Source organism: Barbatula barbatula (genome assembly GCF_947034865.1).
Source record: "Barbatula barbatula genome assembly, chromosome: 4".
In the NCBI taxonomy this organism is placed as follows: domain Eukaryota; kingdom Metazoa; phylum Chordata; class Actinopteri; order Cypriniformes; family Nemacheilidae; genus Barbatula; species Barbatula barbatula.
The window spans coordinates 10,833,991-10,855,533 of NC_136768.1; the positions used below are offsets into that span (position 1 = coordinate 10,833,991).

General features: G+C 38.0%; 1 protein-coding gene across 2 annotated transcripts in view; it reads left to right on the forward strand.

The window, feature by feature from the left end:
* LOC306892831 (thyrotropin-releasing hormone-degrading ectoenzyme-like) overlaps positions 1–21,543 on the forward strand; it is an 83,834-nt gene that overhangs the window by 325 nt on the left and 61,966 nt on the right. For both annotated transcript variants that reach the window (XM_079454147.1, XM_079454148.1), the window contains exons 2-4: positions 198–898; positions 2,179–2,452; positions 7,673–7,799. In XM_079454147.1, the coding sequence (XP_079310273.1) occupies positions 213–898; positions 2,179–2,452; positions 7,673–7,799 (1,087 nt within the window). In that variant the 5' untranslated portion in view covers positions 198–212. The remainder of the gene's footprint in view (positions 1–197; positions 899–2,178; positions 2,453–7,672; positions 7,800–21,543) is intronic.

The following is a 21,543-nucleotide window of genomic DNA, read 5'->3' on the forward strand; positions in this document are numbered from 1 at the left end:
GATTTTGAATACTTGGTGTCTTTTATATAATTTTACACTTAAACTGTAAAACTTGCATGATGATTTATCGACATTAAATAAGTCCGCGTTCATCCTCTGGAGTTTCGACGTGGCGTGAGAAAATAGAAATCCTGTTAAAAGATAACGATTATTCTTTTAAAGGCAATCTTTTTAATCTTAAACTCGTTTTAATGCAGTGAACGTTCGTGCCGATGGGGTTTGAGGACATGAACATGAGGAACGGACGGGCTTTGTCCGATCAGTGGGCCGACAGCGTGGTGGTCCGACCCCGGACTACCGAACAGCACATCACGGTGCACAAGAGACTGGTGCTGGGCTTCGCCATCTCCATCCTCACCCTCATCATCGTCACTGTCATCGCCATCGCGCTCAGCGTCAGCTTCGAGAGATGCGCCGCGGAGAGCAGCGGGACTCTGGCCGGTAACGGCTCCAGTAACAAGTCGAGTCAGTCCCGGGACAGAAGCATCAGTCATAGAGTATCAGAGGATGGCCAGCAGCCCTGGAGACATCTGCGCTTACCGGCCACCCTGCGCCCTCGCCACTACGACCTCAGACTGTCCGTGTACATGGATAACTTCACGTTCTCCGGTGAGGTGAACATTGAGTTTGAATGCGTTAACTCCACTAAGTTCATCGTGTTGCACACAGACAGACTGGAGGTGAATAAAGTGCTGGTGTATTCAGACAGTAAGAAAACAGGCGTCATGAGGATCCACCGACGCTTTTACCACCAACCCAACCAGGTGTATGTGATCGCGCTGCACAGAGAGATGAAGCCCCTCAGAACATATAAGATCAACATCACGTTTGAAGCGCAGATTGAAAATGAACTCTTGGGATTTTTCCGCAGTTCATACATGCTGTATGGCGAAAGAAGGTACAGCAGTCTTGGACTCTTTCTGTCTTCTTGATAAAGTATTGCTATATGTCCTCTTTAAACTTATACGCATATTTCTGTATAGAAGTTTCTGCCAAAATTGAATGATTACAGCAGTACATTGACAGTGCTGTTTGTGTGTATAGATTTTAGGATCTGTTTATTATCATATCTATCTAGAATGGCAGAGTAAGCTTATCTTCAGCCTGTTAAGCAGATGTCACTGAAGTAGCTCTCCACAGGTTATGAAGATGATCGTGTTTAGTGTAATGTATGGCAGCTCTTATATTTGTGATCAACACTTAACTAATGTCTGTTTTACTGATGTGCTCAGTTCTCTTTATGCCAAGTTGAATATGTTTTTTTCATATTTATTAATATATTACAATTTTTTTACACTTCCCTGCAACTCTTTTATAATGGTCTTCTAACGCACGTACAGCCCTAAAACAGCAGCACACAGCATCCCTAACAAACTGAAACACCTCCATGTGTATCACCGCAGGGATTTTCTCTCTGATATCCTCCCACCCCTTATCGATCGTTTTTTAACACAAACAGTTCATTTCTGATGAGTCACTAACCTCTTCTGCTTGCAGCTTAACTAAGACCTTTAAATAGTGTAACAATATTTAAGACGGTCTCTGTCAGTGGTAAACTGGGTTTCAAAAAGAATTATGAAGAGAGAGAGTTTTCATGCTGTGGGTAGTGGAGGCAGAATCCCCCTCTGAGATTTAAGTTGAGCTTTGATTTGCATTAATGCAGCTTCCTGGAAATGAACTTGTGATGTTGAACAGCATTGCTATTACTGATTCTGCAAACAGTAATCTCTTCAAAGCCAATGGCTTACTCTCTTCCCTCCAAAATCTCTCAAGTCTTTCTGCAATCTGACTTTCTATCTAATATCAAAAAAAGTTTATTCACGGGCAACTAAATTATGACATGTTATGCCTAGCGCACACATCATATTCATATATTCAGTGTGGTATTCGTTGGGGGCAGAAAGACGGAGATCGTATCACCTGTAGTCTTATGTGTGACTACATGTACACAATACTACAAAACTGGTTGATGATGTAACAGCAGTTTGGTATTTCTTTGTTTGATATCATCTTGTCTAATTTGTCGAGAAGTATTTTACTGTTTTTGGTTTTTAAAGACCTAGATGACTTTAATGTCGCATCCCTGTCTTTATTTATATCTCTCTCTCTCTCTCTCTCTCTCTTTCTTTCTTTCTTTCTTTCTTTCTTTTTCTTTCATCCTCTTTGATGATTCTGCAGGTTTCTGGCTGTGACGCAGTTCTCTCCCACTCACGCCAGAAAGGCCTTCCCGTGTTTCGACGAGCCCATTTATAAAGCCACATTCAGAGTGAGTCTGAGACACGAGAGCTCGTATCAGTCGCTGTCCAACATGCCAGTGGAGACGTCCACATCTGATGAGGACGGATGGGTGACCAACCATTTCTCCAGGACGCCCCGTATGTCCACGTACTACCTGGCCTGGGCGGTGTGCAACTTCACCTACAGAGAAGCCGTAGCAGATAATGGAGTTGTGGTGAGTCGCTGTATATTTACTAAACTGGTAAAAAGTATACATTTTAAATGGATATGCATTCAAAACTGCACATGTAATAATGTAATATCCAGTATGCTCGAAAGCATTGACAAACTCATCCTTTTGCCATATTAGACACTTCGTGATGCTTCATCATTGGCTCCTACTGTGCGACCTTGACCGGCCTCCTCCTCATATTAGTGTAATGAATCTCACTCCTTTATATCTAATCACCTCCTCCATGCTGACTGGAGTGTTTCTTCTATCTAGAGCGTTTACCCACACCGTGGGTTGTAGAGGTTAGCCGCTCGCCAGCCTCCTCCATCAATCACATTAAAGCGGCAGGGTAGTCTCCTCAACGCCATCTATCATAAAGATTATTGGGTGTGATTGGCTGTGTGTAGCGAGTGATTGTGGCAGAGGAACTGTGGAGAGAAGAGTTACTGAAGTTATTACTCTGGTTTTATGGTGAAACACTTTTCTACCAAACACATGCATAAAACATCTCTTCAGTCCCTGCGGTTAAATAGCTGGTTGAGAAGGATTCGAAAGATGTTTGTCAGTATTTCGCGTCAGCAAAATGTGAACTCAACAACAAATTCTGTCAGACATCAGTAGTTTCATAAATGTTGTGATTTGTCTTACGGTTTCTGGCATTATGAATTCAGTTTTTTCGAAAGCACGTCTAGTAATGCCAACATAAAATCCAAATTGATCCTAATCAAAATGAATGTTCCTGGACTTATTGTGCGCTATTCATCAGTGAACCGTAGGAGATTGTGGTTATAATCTTTCATCAGAAAAGGGAATTTTCAGTAATGACTTTCACCGCCTTTCCTTTTTGCCACCTGGGCAGGGAAAATTAATATCAACAATAGAGTCTTCTGCCCTCATGCAGAGTTTCAATGTGACATTGTGTAATTCACACAGTTTTAGGAAGCAGCTATTTTACAAAAAATTGAGAAACACCTGTATGGCCTAATTCTCCACATGTTGTTGTTTCTTGATTAGTACATAATTTGCATTCAGTTTACTTAGCTGAGAACGTAAATGGCTTAGAGACCACCTTATTTAGTGTATTATATTTGTTAGTAATCCCTCACCAAATCGTTTGACTTGTCTCTAAGTTTGTGGATTCACTTCAATGTTAGCATTTTAAAGTCCCAGTGAGATAAAAAAATGACAATGCCTATTTATTTCAAATATTGCAGCGTTTGTTGGAAATAGTTTATCAATGTGGGTCGTTCTCTTTATTAAAATCCTTTGCCCTCATAATCTTTCGTTTAAATCTGAAAATGCACTTCCTCCCTGTGATGACTATACATCGTGTGTTAGATGTCACGGGCCGAGCATCCGTTAACTCCTCCCCTCCAACTCTCAGTCTACAGTCGAGTACATCTTATCAAATCGCAGAGAAAGGCAAATGCCACGCCCACTATTTTTCTCATTCAAAATTCGATTTCACTCGGAAATGCGTAAAAGTACGGAAGTAAAAACTCGCAACTTCAGGTTCACAAGGACTTTTATGTTCTTCTATTACTTTAGTTTTAGCAAATGTATTTCAAATATGACTATATATTCTGCAAACTCTGGAAGGGTTTGTTTTACAAAATCTGAAACATTTCACATTTCAAAAGAGGGTGTCCACACTGCTAAAAATGATTTTAAAGTCTGAGTTTGGATCATTTGTTTCAGCTGGCTTCGGCTACAGGGTTTAGTCAGACTGCGTGTGACTAATGCTGAATCTTTATCATCACACAGCTCTGTTTTGGTGAATGTGGACTTTGCCATACCCGTATTGATCAATGTTCCCTCTCTAGTGCATTATATATTACCTACTACAAATTTGGCCCTAAAGCACCAACATACTCATGTTTTCTTCTCACATAAACAAATACTAGCTTTCTGCCAATTCCCTGTGGTCATTTTAACTGGTTGTCTTATAATAGATTGACATTAATGAGCAGATTCCAATCTGAATTTTGCGCACGCTCAAGCTCTAGTCGCTTATCGTTTATATCATTAAAAATGCCAAATGGTCTTGTAATATCCCAATCAATATTCTCCACCATACTAAATATGCTCATTATATATTCATAGAATTCCTAGCCTGATCAAAAAGATGTTTATTTGCTTTTAATGAACAAAATGATGGCTTATGCAGTAGAGTACAAATACATCTAAAACCTCATAGTATAAATCTCAAATTAGCCATGCTGAAAAGCACAGCTTAGAATATAACTTGGCTATTCCGACTGACAACTTTGTTACAATGAGAAAATAAATTCACAGTTATATTTATATTCCATGAACTTGTGTGAAAAAAATAAATTTTCTTCACTTTGAAATACAATTTGCTATGTTCTCCTCTTCTTTTGCGCGGCTTTACTAAAGATTCAGAGAACTTCACACGTTTGCAACAGGAGTCTTGTTAGTGTGTTAAATTCTGAGCAGACTCTCGCAGAGAGTTTTAAAATACAATTAACCCCGTTTAAGTCCTCTGTCAAGCTGCCTTCAACAAAACCAAACAAACAACCAAACACAAACAAATGAAGCAGATAGCAGCAGCATCAGATTGAACCGCCTGTAGAATGACTTAATAATGAAGCTTGAGCGCTTTGTCTAATTACAGGGTGCTTTAAAGTCCTATTGATTTGATTTAAGCATTTCAACACCCCTCAGTGTCCTCCATTTATTTTTATATTAGGCGTAGAGTCGATCGATACATCAGCATCACGTGAGGTAAACAACACATCATTCAATGTGCATTGCTGGCACCATCTGAAAAATGTCTGTCCTCCTGTTTGTTTTGCACTGTAACTCTGTTTGGCTGAATGAACATGGCCATTCATTCGTACTAGATGGATACTCACTGATAAGTTGGGCCATGCCGCAGATCATTGTATGTGTAGGAATATGTTTCCCACAAAGCAACACGTCACACTGTATGCCATTTAATTCTGTAATGCAGTATTTGTGAGGACATTTTATTGGATAAGAAAGGATTTGTTTCTAAGACAAAGGTCCAAAACATATTGAGCTACAGGTTTGGAGTTCATGGAAATGATTAATGTATTGTTTATTTGTGAAAAAGTTGATTTTTAACTGCTACGGTCAAATAGCAATTAAGCTTAATGTTACCATTTAGTACATACAAACGATTTTTATTCACATGTCATGTCTTTTGAAATGTCTATCATTTTCCTTGGTTTTCTTTTTTCTTTGATTCAGTGTTGCCAACTCCATTGCGTTTCTCTAGAATTGAGCTGGTTTAAAGCTTTTTCCTGCAGTTTAAAGTTGAAAGCATTAAAAAGATGAATGTAAAATATTTATTTTACATGTAGTATTAGCAAATAATTTGGTATATTTGCACATGTTTGGGATGGTGCCATTGAGAAAGTTTTTGAGTGGTAAATGGGCTGGTTTTGTAACACAGGATCTGGCAACCCTGCATTTGTTGTTCTCAGGCCTTTCCTGTTGGCCTCATTGCCACAGTGAGTCTTGTGTTTGTCTAGTCCTCTTGTTTTTATGACTTTTTGGGTCTTAGTTGCCGGTGTGTTCATGTAAGTAGTTTAGGATTATGACTTTTTTCCAATCTTTTTTCTCTCTGAGACTTTGTGAAAATGCTAATCTCTAAATTGCCCCATGCTAATCTGTAGTTTTCTACTTGTTGAATCACTATTTTAGGTATATTTTCAGTACAGGCACTAGAAAATACTTTGGTTTACACAAACACTTACACAATACTTGATTTGCAGGCATATGTTTTGTATGACATATCGCTTATTGCTTCCTGAATTCTTTGTACGTCCCTTTGGATAAAAGCGTCTGCTAAATGACTAAATGTCTCAAATGTCGCCGATTCACGCTAAAGGACAGATCCTTTGAATTTTTCGTCATTGTGTTATGGTTGAATTTATGTCGTCAACAATGAAAAAAATGCATTCCTTTTTAAGTCTTGATGAACAACATCCATCAAGCCAATTGAGCAACATTTCCCGCTCTGTCTCAGTTACTTAGATTCCAAACGTGACGGGAAAATGAAGCCTCAAATTGCACCTACTGTGCAGGCTTTCCTCTGACTGTTTCGAGAAAAGATTCAAGATTCGAAAACTGAACAAATAAACAAAATCTATTGGTCAATAAAAAACACAGCAGGTCGCTTCGGGAATAATCTCCATCGAACAAAGCAATCACCAGATAAAATTTGGATTCTTTTAATGTTATGTGCACAAATAAAGTACCAAGTGTGTGTGAGAATCGTCAATATAATAAATTATTATATACCAATGGCAATAAATTACAGTATTGTAATTGTTAGTATGATTCAATACTGGTGTGCAGAACAATATTCACGCACACACGCATTTATCATGTACACACAATACTATCTTTGCGGTCTTTTTTAGTATAATGTGGGACTTGAATGTGAAGAAGGCAAATAAAAAAAAGATCTGGGGTTTTGAACAGTCTGACACACGAAGCAATGAAGTGAAAAGTGAAGCTTCGTTTGTAAAGTGGTCACATGATTTCTACGTTAACCGCAAGCTTCGAATCGCGGCTTTATCTGTCAAGCCCAGGTTTCCTCAACACAAGCCCAGACGCTCCGGTTCAAATGTCACAAGAATTTTTTAATAACGTTTGCATGTTCTGTAGGGATTAAAACACTTTTTAAGAGTGAACTAAAGAAAAATCCCTTTTTTATAATCACAAGAAATTGAAAACCTGATAAATTACCATATTTTGTATTTAGGACAATTTAACGTTCTTTAAATTATTTGATTTATATACATTTTTTAAATGACCGTAGGCTACACAAAAACGGGTTGCTTTTGGAAAGCGACCAAATTGCACAGAATCTCATTGTTTAACAGTCAGAGCGTATGGTAGGTCTGCCTACAAAGACTTTGTAGACTTTATAAGTAAAAAAATGTGTTTCTCTAAGCAGCGTTTTACTTCCAGGGATTTAGGGGATTTATACCCCCAGGCTCATACTCTTGTGCTTTGTATGTGACAGTAATGTTTTTACTGCCTTGCAATCTGGATGAGAGCTGAAGAAAAGTACAAGGACAGTGGCGAAATTCGTTGTAAACTCCCTAAACAGAATTTTTTCAAATCAAAACAGTTATTAATGGAAGAATTTATGTTGGGGATGAGCCCGAAGCTGAACCGTTGCCCTCATTTTACAGCGCTTTATTTACAGCTATTCCCCTGTTGTAGATTCGGCTGTACGCCAGACCTGACGCCATCGAGAGCGGATCGGGAGACTACGCTCTGCACATCACCAAGAGACTTCTGCAGTTCTACCAGGATTACTTCAAAGTCAAATATTCCCTTCCTAAACTAGGTAAGGTGGTCAAAATATAAAAACATTGTCTTGCGTAAGCAACTTCGCTAGCAAGTCTTATTGATCCTAAAGTCATTTTAGTTATTGTTTGGTCTTGGTGTCACACACCATACGTGCGAAGTTAAAGTGCTGCATGTGTATTGACATGTGTGGGTACTGTATGTAGGTTTTTGTTTGTTAAGTGCGTGTGTGTGGCCGTGCCGAACCGGCTTACATCAGACTGTCTATGTGTCTCGCTCCATTGGTTTACTGTCAGTTTGATGTGTTCATTTAAATATAGCCATCAATCTCTCTGGGCTTCTGTCTGTCGCTCTGCTTACCGCCTGCTCGCTTTCCTTGCGAACATGTTTGCATATGTGCACGTGTAATCCAAGTGTTCTTTAAACACAGTTTTAAAAGTGTTGCTTTGTTTGCCTGTGAGGTTAAGACCTTCTGGCACGCAAATGAAATTTCACCCATTCCGGTTTTGTTGTAATTTTATAATTCAAGGTAAATGAAAACAGTGCACCAGTGCTGTTGTCAGCATTTGTGTTTGCTCAATAGACTCGTGCGTAATGACTGGTGATGCTGTGCAGGTTAAAGGATGATCAATAACTCTCTGACAGACTGCATTATATCATGTGATCAGAGCAGCATTGGCATCTTCTTAAACCTCTGAACAATCTCTTGTTCTTCTAATGAGTGTTTTTCATTACGGACGTTGTATTGATTTATGTCCTGAAGGATTGTTTCACTGAATCTTTACTAACAGGTCAAATGCTTTAATGAGGCCAATGACTTTTACCACCTTCATTTCTCTCTGAGCCCGAATGTCACCTGATAACTGTTAAAGTCTCTCTTCATGGACGCAGCTTGTGAAGATAAACTCTTAAGTTACAGAAAATGAGCAGGCGATGCAGATGAATTCAGGGTTGAGATGGTTTCAGTGGGAAGTCCGGTCTTATCTGAGAAACGATGTGGACGTAATGAACGTCGCTGTTATGTAAAGGCACCATCTGTGTGTGGAGTGTGGGAGCAGTTGCAGCCCCTCAGGTCTCTGAACAGGGACATGCTGTCATGCGAAAAAGAAAAAAGAGAAATTAGAACAGAGGAATGGAAGCAAATCGTGCGAGCAAGCAAGGCACAGATCATGTTGGGTCTGGTCCAAGGCTGCATATTTTTACAAAGCTTCATTTTGAAGGAAGATGTTTCTAAACCAATTCGTCTGTGTGTTATATTATTTATTGGAATGTGTAATAACTTGTTTATTGCTGTAATCACGTTTTTTCCCTTTTAAACGGATTGAATTATATTTTCTAAAAAAAATTTTGTGCTTCAACACAAAAGCATCAACACGGCATCTGTCATGAATATAACATTTGTGCGGAATAGTTTATATAGTTAAATGGATCCCTTTTCTTTTAGAACCTCCTTCCTTGCATTTGAAAGATTTAAACACATATTTTTCAAAAAATCGTTTGTTGACAATTGCCATTTTTTGCCTAGTTCTTCAAGTTTAAGACCGGTAAATTTCTATTTAAGACATACAACTTAAAAGAAACTCAAGTGATCTCTTGAATGCATCTAAAAACTCAAACTTAAAAGCATTCGAAAACACTGTTGCACTTAAAGTTCTTCAGTCTGACAGGTTTTAAGCCATTTGCTTTGTAATTTCCTTAAGCCAGAGATGGCTGTTGGCATGCAATCAGTCTTTAATGGCATAATGATTTTTCTCATTTAGAGAAAAGACGACACAAACTACAACACGCCTCATTGATCAAAGTGGCTCCTTGTTACCCACTGAATCTTAAGCAGAGTCCAATTAGAGCAGCTTCATCAAAGCCGTATCTACTGTGACTAATGAGAGAGAAAGAGCCACAACACATTCTCACAGACAGGACACTACAATCCTGAAATAAAATCAGATGGTTTTATTTGCACAAGAGTTCAAGTGCATGTATTTGTGCTTAAGATTAATGTTGACTTTACTGGATGATAAAACTAAGAATGGTGTTTATAATGGTCTCTTTTGGGACAGCTGTATTATACGAGGAGATTTCGTCAGTCTTGTTGAAACTTTAGTCGAGCAAACTGTGAAAAACTACAACTTCCAAATGTCAAAAGGTTCCTTTAAAAAGGAGAAACATTTTCTTCAATAGGAGTGTCGAATGAATACGTTTTGTCTTCTGTTAATGTCCATGTTTTCCCAAATGGGCGAAAACAGTTGGGTTTGAAAGTTCCCAGCATGCATTACGGTTTATGGTTAACCGATGTTTTGGTCTTGTAAGTAGAGTTCAACACTAAGAATGATGTACTGCATATGACATCGAAATAACGTAAAATAGGAATAATATTAAAACTTAATATTTTAAGTTGTGTGGACTTACAGTAAGGGTCTTGTCAAGTAAAGTGATTTTGTTGTCGAGTTAGGTAAACTACTTGAATCAATTAGGAAAAGCTAGGGGAAAGATTTTTTGTGCAGGCTTTTTTTTTCACTGTGCAGTCTTGTGAGTTCATCGAACAGTATGTGTGAATATGAGTAACAGACTTTACAGACTGAAAGATATACCTCAGAACATCTGATGCTCAGGGACAGCAGATACACGTTCAGGATTGATACAATATAGAAAGAAATTCAGACATTGAGTGTTATTCTTTCATACAGTTATAGGACTCTACAAAGTCACCCATCTGGCTCTATCCTGCCTGTCATTATTTATTATAAATACATTTCTCCTTCATCTGGGTGGTTGGTTTTAGCTTTCGTTGGGTCAACTATGAACATTTTCTGGATTTATTTAACTCATCGGCTGTAGCTTTTTTTAAAACAAACCAGCATTTTTCGTCTGTGACTTAGGCCACGTTTACACGATGAAAAACGCTTTTGAAAAGTTTCACGTACACACGACAACGTTATCAAAACAATCCGTATTTACACAGATCCGCAAAAATGACTAAAACAGTTTATTACGCACACGCCAGTAGTCGATTGATTGATTGACGGTTTATTGAAAGGCGGACTTCCGTTGCTAAAGAGACCATACATTACATAGCGCTGCATTTCTCCTCATTCATAGTGAAGACAAGGGTGCGCACATATACAAACAAACAAACAAGATGGCGAAAAGTTTGGACATTCGAAAGTTTTCCTTTCATCTGCTCGTCCTCCCGCGTCTGATCCAAAAGTGCCGTTTAAAAACCCTTCGTTGCCATGAATGAGTGTTAAGATTTTGCTGTATATAAATAATTTGTCTCCGCTGGTGGTTCTAGCACTGGTGTAGTAAATCGACACTTTGCTGGAGAAGTGTTAACAAACCCAGAACAAAAATTCCCATGTAATCCGCCATTGTTGTATTTTTTTCTTCTTCTCCGTTGTGTTTGGGTGTACACGCGCATACCACACTCCCACACCTAATACGCATGCGCACAATGTCGTTTTCTTATTCTTGCGTACTTCGGGGTTTACACGGAAATGAGAACGCTGTGGTTTTCAAAAACTTGCACTTTGAAACCCGTTTTCAAAAGTTTGCGTTATCAGTCCCCTAAAACGCCGTTTCCGTGGTAACGGACAGCCAATTCGCATAAATTGTTTTGCGCTTTCACTTGAAAACGGTCTTGTGTAAACGGCCCCTTACTGTCTGAATTAATACCAATGTCTACCACTCTGTCTGAATCTGATAGGTTGATAGGACTTTAAAGCAAATTCCCAAGGATAGCGGTAATCGCGTGTAGAATTTATTGTAGTTTTTCATAGTGATTGCACGTTCTAGTCGACTATGTTGCGATGTTATATTGTCCTGCTTACGCATCATTTACAATTTGTCCTGTTTTCGTCCGCAACATTCACGAACCTAGGGTCATATAGATTTCAGTGCACCGTGCTTCTTCACGTGGATCTTTTTTTGTACTTGTTCCCCATTTAATAAAACCTGAAAGAAACAGAATGAATAAAAATGTGTATCATATAGGCTGCTGTGTCACGGAGTGCTGCAATTGTAATTCCGCTATGATAAAGCGTCTGCTGCATTAGGCTAATAAAATGTATTGACATTGTTCTAAAGTCCTAATAATTTTTTTCTGTTGTTTCATTTATTTAGGGCGCTTTCAGTTGACTTGTAAATGCAAGGGAAGTTTTAGTAAGGCTGCTGTAGAAATCCAACTGCTTAGTTTAGTTGTTGAGTTTAGTTGTTGCTCTTGTGTAATAGATGAACAAAAGTTTATTTGTATTTGGATTCTATATACAGTATTTAGAGGCTATTTTGCGGCTATTTTGCGGCTATTTTGCGGCAGCGCGTACACACAAGAGTGTCTTCCCCATCAAACACCCATCAAATCTTGTTGCAAAACATTCAACATGACGTCATCAACTAGGCGACATGACTTTTATCACATATTAGTCGAGTTCAAAAAAATCATAGGTCGTTCAACACCTAGCTTTTCATCAGGGTTGAATGAGGGACATTTTGAGAGCAAATTTACCCTCAATGTGTAGAGTGTTGCTAGACAGATGTGACAACAGACATCAATCCACTTGACATTAGCATGATAATAAAAAATAACTTAAAACTTCAACAATGAACAATACAATTTCATGTTATATTGATATTCTTACTGATATTGTTCATTTTCCGCATTCAAAGCGTTTAGCACCAGCAGTGTGGCTGTATTAAAGTAAAACACAGTGACCTTTAGTGTGTTTAATCACAGCTGCATGTCTGATTTGGTCGAGGTGCGATGAAAGTCGAGGTGTGTGTGGGCAGAGAAGAGGTTGAGGTCTGGCCTGAATCCTGAAGATGATGATGTCACAAACCTCATATCTCTTCATCTATCCTGTTTTTATAAAATCCACAGTGAGCTGTCCTCATCAACTCAACCATCTTTTTAAACTCCCGTTTACTCTAAAATCAGTGTTGGGAGAATCCAGACATCCGATTATACATCATAAGGAATACCACAAACATGTCTGTGATATATCCAGCAGCTGCTTGAGATGTTGGATGTGTTTGGTGTCCTCTATAATATTTTGCTTTAGCTAGAACTCAGACTGATGTATTTTGAACATGCAACATGTCTGTTGACAATAATCTTAGCACCTGTAAGATCAAGGTGTTAAAATGACCAGCTCAAACCAGCATGAATTTCTACGGTAGGAGGAAAGGTTTATTCTGATCTATTAACTTGCCAGATATAATCACTGTACCATGATACTGCCAGTACTTTAGGGATGAAATGAGTAAATATAGTTTAGTTTAGGACTAATGCATGCACACTAAATGGCAAACGCCCTACTGAGTGTGTTACTGTTAGTGTTGAACATAGTGGTACTAGCATTACTGTAGACACAGTACTACCTCTGTGGTAAGTGTCTGTGTGGTGCTGTTGAATGAGTTAGCAGTTTAAAGGAGTAGTTCACTATAGAATTAAAATGTCATGATAATTCACTCAACCACATGTCATGTAAGTTTATTTCTTCTGTCGAAAACAAATTGAGGCTTTTAAAGAAAGATTACCAGGGTTCTTATCCATTTAATGCACTTACACGGGGTTGGTTAAGGTCCAAATTTCAGTATCATCGCAGCTTCAAAAGCCTCTTAACCAGTGGATGAATAAGGGCGTTGTTCAGTGAAACCATTTTCCAAGAAAACAAAAAAATTACCTACTTTTTATACATAAATACATGATAAATACAAAACCCTTATTCATCGGCTGTTGTCGTTTAGAGGCTTTTGATGCTGCGATGAAACTAATATTTGAAACTTAACCAACAGCCCCCTATTTAAGTGAATAATTTGGAGAAAAACCCTGGAAATTTGACAGAAGAAATGGGTCTTGTATGAGATGTGGGTGAGTGAATTATCATGAAGTTTAAATTTTATAGTGAACTACTCCTTTATTGGCTGTAGAAGTTTCAGTCGCTTTGATGTTTGATTTGTAGTGTCACATCCACCGATCGCTGCTGTTATTAAATACATTAATTCAGTCTCAGTTTGTGCTGTGGATCAGAGTCATTTGTCTGTGAAAGTAACACTGTCAGTGAGTTCAGCTTCATTCATCACCTGTGAGACGCCTGACACCTCGTGCAGATTAAACATTAGGAATGCACTATAAAGAGTCCAGACCCAATGAGGTAGTGAGATCTGATCTGTTTAAAATCCATCATTTGCTCGTATTTATACGAAACAAGCAATTTATTTTTTCTTATCGTAGGAGAACGTGGAAAAACTGGTCGCAGCAGTTCTTCAGATGAGACGTTAAACCTAGGTCTTGACTCCCTGTGGTCATTAAAGATCCCATGGCACTTCTCGTAAAGAGTAGGGGTGTAACCCCGGTGTCCTGCCCAGATTCCCTCCACTGGCCCTTGACAATCATGGGCTTCTTATAATCCTCACCCTCTGAATTGGCCCTATACATCTCTCTCCTCTCCACTTATAGGTTGTGTGTGGTGAGCGCACTGGCGCCATTGCACCGTGTCTGCCGTCGCATTATCTAAGTGGAGGCTGCACACTGGTGGCGGGTGAGGAGAGACCCCCCTCACATGATTGTAAAGCGCTTTGGGTGTACAGCAATACACAATAAAGCGCTATATAAATGCCTCATTCATTCAGACTGTAGGAACACAGCCAATCTCAATGCGTTATACTGTATGTATTTTCAAGGTTTAGAGTTTAAGACATGATGATGGTTGTTGATGCTGAAGTTGATTCGAGTTAAATTGAAATGTGTTTATGTGTCTCAAGGGGGCTTAGCGAATTAAGTATCATTGAAGTTTAACCAAAAAACACTTTGAGAAAAAACATAATCGCCGTCTCTTGTCTGGGCTTGTTTTGTTAGGTCACTAATTAAAACCTTATTAAAGCTAATGTTCTTCAAACAGTACTTTAGTGGAAAAGTGCTATTTAAATAGCATTTAGCGGGAGGCTATTCTGTACACAGGACTTTTTATGTTTAAATGATTTTGTTGCAGAAAATTGTTCCTTGGGCTTTTCCTCAGGGTCTGTTGGATCGATTCCTTTCAGTGTTGATACTTTCTCTCTTTTATGTGAAATTGTGCTAGTATATGCATGCATCACCAACACTAGTTTTATTGGTCTGACACTTTCTGCTCTTGTGGGGTTTGTGAGTGTTTGTATGTGCCTTAGTCGAAAGTCAAAAATACTTTAAGACTTAAGTCTTGGCTAAACTTTGAATTTGGTTTGCTTGATCGATGGCTTGATGATAACATCACAGTGTTTTATGCTGAAGGGCATTATGAGTGACACTGTTGTGCTGGATGAGAACTGGGATGTGCAAATATCTTATGAGGTCACAAGCATGGATATTAAAGTGCCAGTGAAATAAGAAATTGCAATGCCTATTTTTTAGGGATGCACCGATACCAGTGTCAGTATCGGCCCTAATACTAAGCTCATGTACTTGTACTCGTACAAAGGCATTGATACCAATGACCGACTGAAATTTGATGTGAAATTTGCTTTGAAAGTTTGTGACTTGTGAAAAAAGATTTTTTTTTCATAATCTGTTACGGTGGAGTTGTTTCTAATTATGAAGCTATTCTATTTGTATTAGTCTCACTGTTTTGTGAAAATGTACATGCAGAATAAAGGTACACCAGAATAAATATCGGTATTCATACTTGCTCTATTTTTTAAATGAAATATTGTAGTGTTTATTATAAATAGTTTGTCAATATGGGTCATTCTCTTTCTACAATTAATTTGCCTTGATAATCTTTAGTTAAAATCTGAAAATGAACTTCCTTCCTGTAATGACTATCCATCTTATATGACGTATGTTAGACTGCTTGGGCGGAGCATCCATTGACTCCATCCCCTCAACTGTCAGTCTGCTGTCAGTACCATTTCAGAATGCAACAGCTGTTTTTATGCAGCCAATCAAATTGCAGAGAAAGACGAAAGCCACGGCCACTATTTTTCTCATTATAAATTCCATTTCACTTGGAAATGCTTCAAAATACGGAAGCAACAATGATCGCAAATTCCGGGTCAAGGGGACTTTAAGGTTCAAGAATCAGTTGTCGAGGCCCTATATGTGGCCTATATGTGGCTCTGTGCTTTGTGCTGATGTAACAGTATCCTGGGAGAGAGATTATAGTGCCAGACCTGTAGCGTTTGATAAAGGGTAATGATCAGGAATGCTGGAGGGACTGAGAAAGAGACAGAGAGCTGGAAAAGGAGAGTCCGGTCCAGTGAGAGTCTCAGGCAGACTGCCGTTGTTTTTAATCGTCTGGACCGGCGGACTGGAGGGTCCAATCACTGACAGCACTCTGTCAGCCTGTGACCTGCAGCTACAACGGCTGAATCTATAACACACCACTATAAAAAGCACAAGACACACACTGATGTCTGAGGAAAGAATAGGAGAGTACAGGGATATTCTTTCCTTTAGGCTTTAAGGCTTATTTGTAAGTTGCTTTGGATAATAAAGCGTCTGCTAAAAACTGTAAATTAATGTTAATGTCCTCCCTGGTGCTCACACCTCTCATCTGCTTATCTTTTCGTTGATCGATGACCATTTATTTACAGGGTGATACAGGAAGCACATACTACACAGTTTAACATCTTAGCGCACTATTTGATCAGACTGGTAGACATTTCGGCACAAAATTGGACGCAGAATAATTATATTTATCTTTTCTTTTTCAAGTGACACATTTAGCAGATGCTCTTATACAAAGCAATACATTCAGGCAATATGCCGTATGCATTTGTTTATCCATGTGCAGTGAATCTAGCAGCTGAGCAACAGCAACACCAAGGAATACTGAAATATATTATATTACAGGCACAAAATTATTTTTTTACATTAAGATTTTTGCATTAAGATGAGGGCTGTCAAACGATTAATCGTTTAATATTCGCATCCAGAATAAAAGATTGCGTTTACATAATATACAGAATGTCTCTGTTATGTGCATATTCATGTTGTATTATATATGAAGAGTTTGGTTCCAAAATAAGATATTTATGTTACATTTTTTCAAAAATCATGTTTTTATTATCGTGTTTTCAATGGGTTTTATTGTGTAAATCAGCTGAATTGTTTCAGTTATTACGGCTTAAATCAAAACTAACCAACTGCTGTTTGATTGATATAAATTGGAATGCACAATAAAAAAACATGATTTTTCTCATTTTGGATCCAAACTCTCCATATTTCGGAAGTACTGTATTTATATATATTTACTTATATTCGCCAATAAATTTAATTATATATAAATGTTAAATCATTTTATTATTTTACATTTTTCTTAAATATATGCGTGAATGTGTGTGTTTTTATAAATTATATGTACCGTACACGGACAAACTGTATATTATGTAAACACAAACTTTTATTCTAGATGCGATTAATCGCGAGTTTTAACAGGCCTTACTAAAATCTTCAGAAAACACTAGCACAGAGTTATATGTTTTGTTCACTTATGTAGTAAGTAATGTAAGTAACCACTTTTTTTCCAAAGTGTAGGACAAACAATATGTGTAGTCTGTGGCAATGGCAATATTCACCACTTGTGTTGGAACGATACTGGGATTTCTAACTTCGATACGATACCTTGAACAATATCGATATTCTATATCATTTTCGATACCACAGGGAAAAAACTACCATAACATTTATTTTATTAAAAGTTAAATTGAACAAGACAGATTTTAGATATTTTAGAAAACACTATTCACAACATTTAATTGTCTGTTTATCATCTTTTATTTGTCTATTGATTGTCAGATATTTGGCTTCATCTGATGTTATACTGGCTGTTAAACATTTTCTTTCCTTTACAAACTGTATTCTTTCATTGTATAGATTCAGATTTGACCTCTGAAGTGCTTGTCTCAGCCATCAGCTCTTGGTGTGCTGGTCAGTTCACATTGGGGATTTTTTGTTTTCGCTTTACGAATGATTTCATGTTTGCTTAGCATATTAGGATTCTCTCAGATAGATCAGAATTGAAGTGTCTCGCTTTATAATTCTAATCTGACCAGGCTTTATATCCATCCCACCCTCTTTTTCTTTGTCTGTCTCAAAGAAGACTCAGAGTTAATTGCTGGTTTTGTTTTGGCAGTTTCTGTGAGCGATGTGAACTTTTGGAGACCTCACTGACCTTTATCATTAAAATCAAATCATGACGGATCAATTAGCAGCTGTCACGTGTGTGTATGCTGTCTGCCAATCAGAATAGCAGAAACAAGGCAGCTGGATTCAATATGAAGATTTTATTGTGCAAAAAAACAATGAAATAAAATTTTTTGTTGTGTTTACCACGGCATGGCTCTCTCTTTATCAAACTTGCAATATTTTTTTAAACTTTAACATATGAATTGGATCTCATTGGTTTCTGAGGTGTCTACACATTCCAACCCTTACTGAATGTTGGACTGTGCTTCAGTCGTACCCCAGTGGCATTATTTTTCCTTCACTGTCTGGTTCTCCTGTGCCTCAGTCTCCATATCTGCATGTTATCTCAAGCATTCTTGTTTTTCTGAGTGCTGCTCTTCTCCCTCCTTGACTCTTTTCTTCATGATTTTATTTTTTTATCTTCATCCCCCTTTTCAGGTCCTCTTGTCTTTTCTCTGAAGAGTGACTAATGAGTTACTAAGTTAACTAAATGGTTGTTAAGTCAGTGTTATGGCAACTGGCGTCGACTAGGTCATCTTGTCCTGCTCTTGTGGCTTTGGACGGCTCTGCTACGTTTAGTGTAGACGCGAAAAGAGATCTCGAGTGCTGTCTTTGCCTCACACTTGAAACTAAGACAAAGCCACTGATAAGTCCTGTCCTTCATGTGTCTGTGCTGCCTGGCTCTTTCCATGGTGAAGTGTTGTTGTTTGTTCACCTCTCCTCAACAATAAGAGAGCTCTCTTGATCGCTCTTCACTCTAGGGGATTCTGGGATATGTCCACTGAAAACAGGCTTCTGTCTGTTTCCTTCCTCCCTTCCTTTTCTGTGTTTGTCTCGGGAGCTTAAGCAAATAGTCATCATTTGCTTCTGAGATGTTTAATTTCTCTTGTTAATTTGTGTGCCGAGTCATCTGAGCGTTCTCGTGAAGATTAAACTAACAAGACACTACCGTACACTGTCTGCCAGATCAAACTGGGTATTTATCCAGGTCATATTTTTAAGCGTGTACTTAATTATTGTGTATGATGTTAAGATTGAAAACAGACACTGGTTTGCCTTGTTTAATTGAATTTTCTTGTTCTTTCAATATAACTAGACCCCATACCACCTTCTCTTGTTTGCATGTTTTTAGGCAGTTTTAGGTGGTTTATATGGTCTCATCTGATTGGATGTTGACCTGAGAGAGCAATTGTTTCAAATTGATGGACAAATAATGACAATATCATTAAAGCCTTTAAACCTCATTGAGAGTTTTTTAATATTAATATAATACAGTATATTTATATATGATAAGATAAGTAGAGTGATGTACAGTTGTGGTCAAAAGTTTACATACACCTTGCAGAATCAAGAAAAATAAGTGTCATTTGGTTCATTTGAGTTTGTTTTTAAATCTAGTATTGTCCTGACAAATGTTATTTTATATATGTTTACATAGTCAATCGTGCCACAGAATGTCTGTCGCAGAATATCTTTGCATTGACTTAACATGTTAATCACTCACGCTTGAAGCTTCATTCCCGTCTGGTGTGAACGCACAGTTAGAGTCTCCCTTTTAACAAAGAGCCTTAAGGGTCGAACCAACTTGACTTACACTAAAGTGGCAGTTTTTCCTTTCTTTTACCCCCTACTATCTTCCATTCTTAAGTATTTATTTTTGCTTCTTCCACACTCTTGCTCCATTTCACTTCATGTTCACTCTGTCAGCAGTCTTCCGACCCAACAATCCCTCACGGCCTGAAGACTTCAGTGCTCAAACACATGAAGAGTGCACAGGTGCTCTGAGATGAATCCATCCATCCAATTATTTCATCATTCTTTCCACCTTTTTTCCCTTGTATAACTTTCCCTCTCCTGTTTTTGTTTTAGTGAGACAGTGTCCGAAGTATTTCAAATATGCTGTATTTATTAAAAAGCGAATGATTATAAAACATTCTCATAAATATGTATCCTCACTTGACTCGGCTAGAAACACATCTATGTTTTGTGGCCTTGCGGCGAGAATTGCAAATTCTTTTTGATTCTTCACAAACACAGTTGAAGTTGTAAATGGTGATAGTGTGTCTTTGTCAAAGCATTGGTGGGTTTGCTGTAGACTAACTCTGTAGATTGATCCCCTCCTGTCAATGTGATGTCAGTGTGGAGCTGTTTCAACGTGTCAGTAAAAACAAACAGATTTCTGTCAATGACAGAATGACGCATCCAGTTTCAGACTCACAGCTTGAGATAGAATGAACAAACTCCGCTGTTTCTCAATCTGTCACAGCCTCACTTGGATAACAGTGTATAATCAAAGCGGTTTTCATCTTTTGCTTTTGGCTTACAAGTTTTTCCCGTTTGGTTTGAACCCTGTAATGTAAAAACATCCTAAACACTGTGCACTTCTAAGGCAAAGCAGAAATCGAGGGAGCAGCAGGTAACCATAAAATCCTCATCACATCTCTTTCAATTACACAATGTATTTTTTTATAAAAGTTGTTTTTCGCTCAAATTTTTACTGTTTCTTTATGAGGTTTAACAATTGCTGAGTACGAAAATCACGGAAAGAAATTCCATCGAAGGTGCTCAAAAAAACCAAAAATATTTTCACACATACATTTCGTTATTATCACTCGTACACAGAAATGACAACAACCATTTATCAAAACGTGAGAAGTGTGTATTTGTTCGTTTTTTTCTTTTATGACTAATACTGTCCTTACAAACCAAGTTTCAGATCTAGTCACCCATCATCGCTTCATCCCACCTTCCCTGTGCTACAATTCTACAATTTTCTGACAGTGACAATGAAATTTCTAAAAAATGTAACAGGTTTCAGAAGTTTTTTACAGTTTTAGTTTATTATAATATACCGATATATCTGAAATTAATGACATAAGCTCAAATTTTTTTAAATATAGACTAAAACTACATGAGTTACATGAGAATAACCTTTACCATAATAATCAGCACCAAAGAATTTTTCAAGAATCACTTACACTGTGTTATCGGACATCCACCCAGACCGAAAACTTATCGGAACCTCCACTCAGAGATAAACAGCCAATGAGAGAATCAAGAAGAAAGAAAACAACAATCATATATAGTAAACGATATGATTGTAAACTATATGACAAACCACCATATATAGGAAACTATCAACTTCCACACATGGCATTCTCTTCAGATGCATAATTCATGCAGTTCACACTGTCAAAATCCACCTGTGCTATAAAACCAATTCTCATCTCCCGTCCAGCTCCACCTTGAGAGTTCTTTCAGACCAAAGCATCGTGAAGTCTCCTCCGGCTGATCTCAGAGCAGTGTGTGTGTGACTCTTGAAGATGAAAGCTGATCAGTATTCAGGGAGTCGCTTCAGTCTCATTGTGCTGCAAATCCTCTGCTGACTGTGCTGCCTCTGTCCAAATGAGTCTGCTTGTGTTTCAGGCCACAGAGATCATCTCATTCAGCACTGAGCCATGACAGCACGATGCAGGTCAAACACATTCATCTAAGACATTTATATTTAATGGTAGTTTAGATTAAGGGTAAATAATCGGTAGATATTTGTGATCGGTAGATTATTTTCTAATGCCATGAAAAATGTTAATGACCTAGTTTAAACAGTAGTGGCGCAAACTACTAGTTC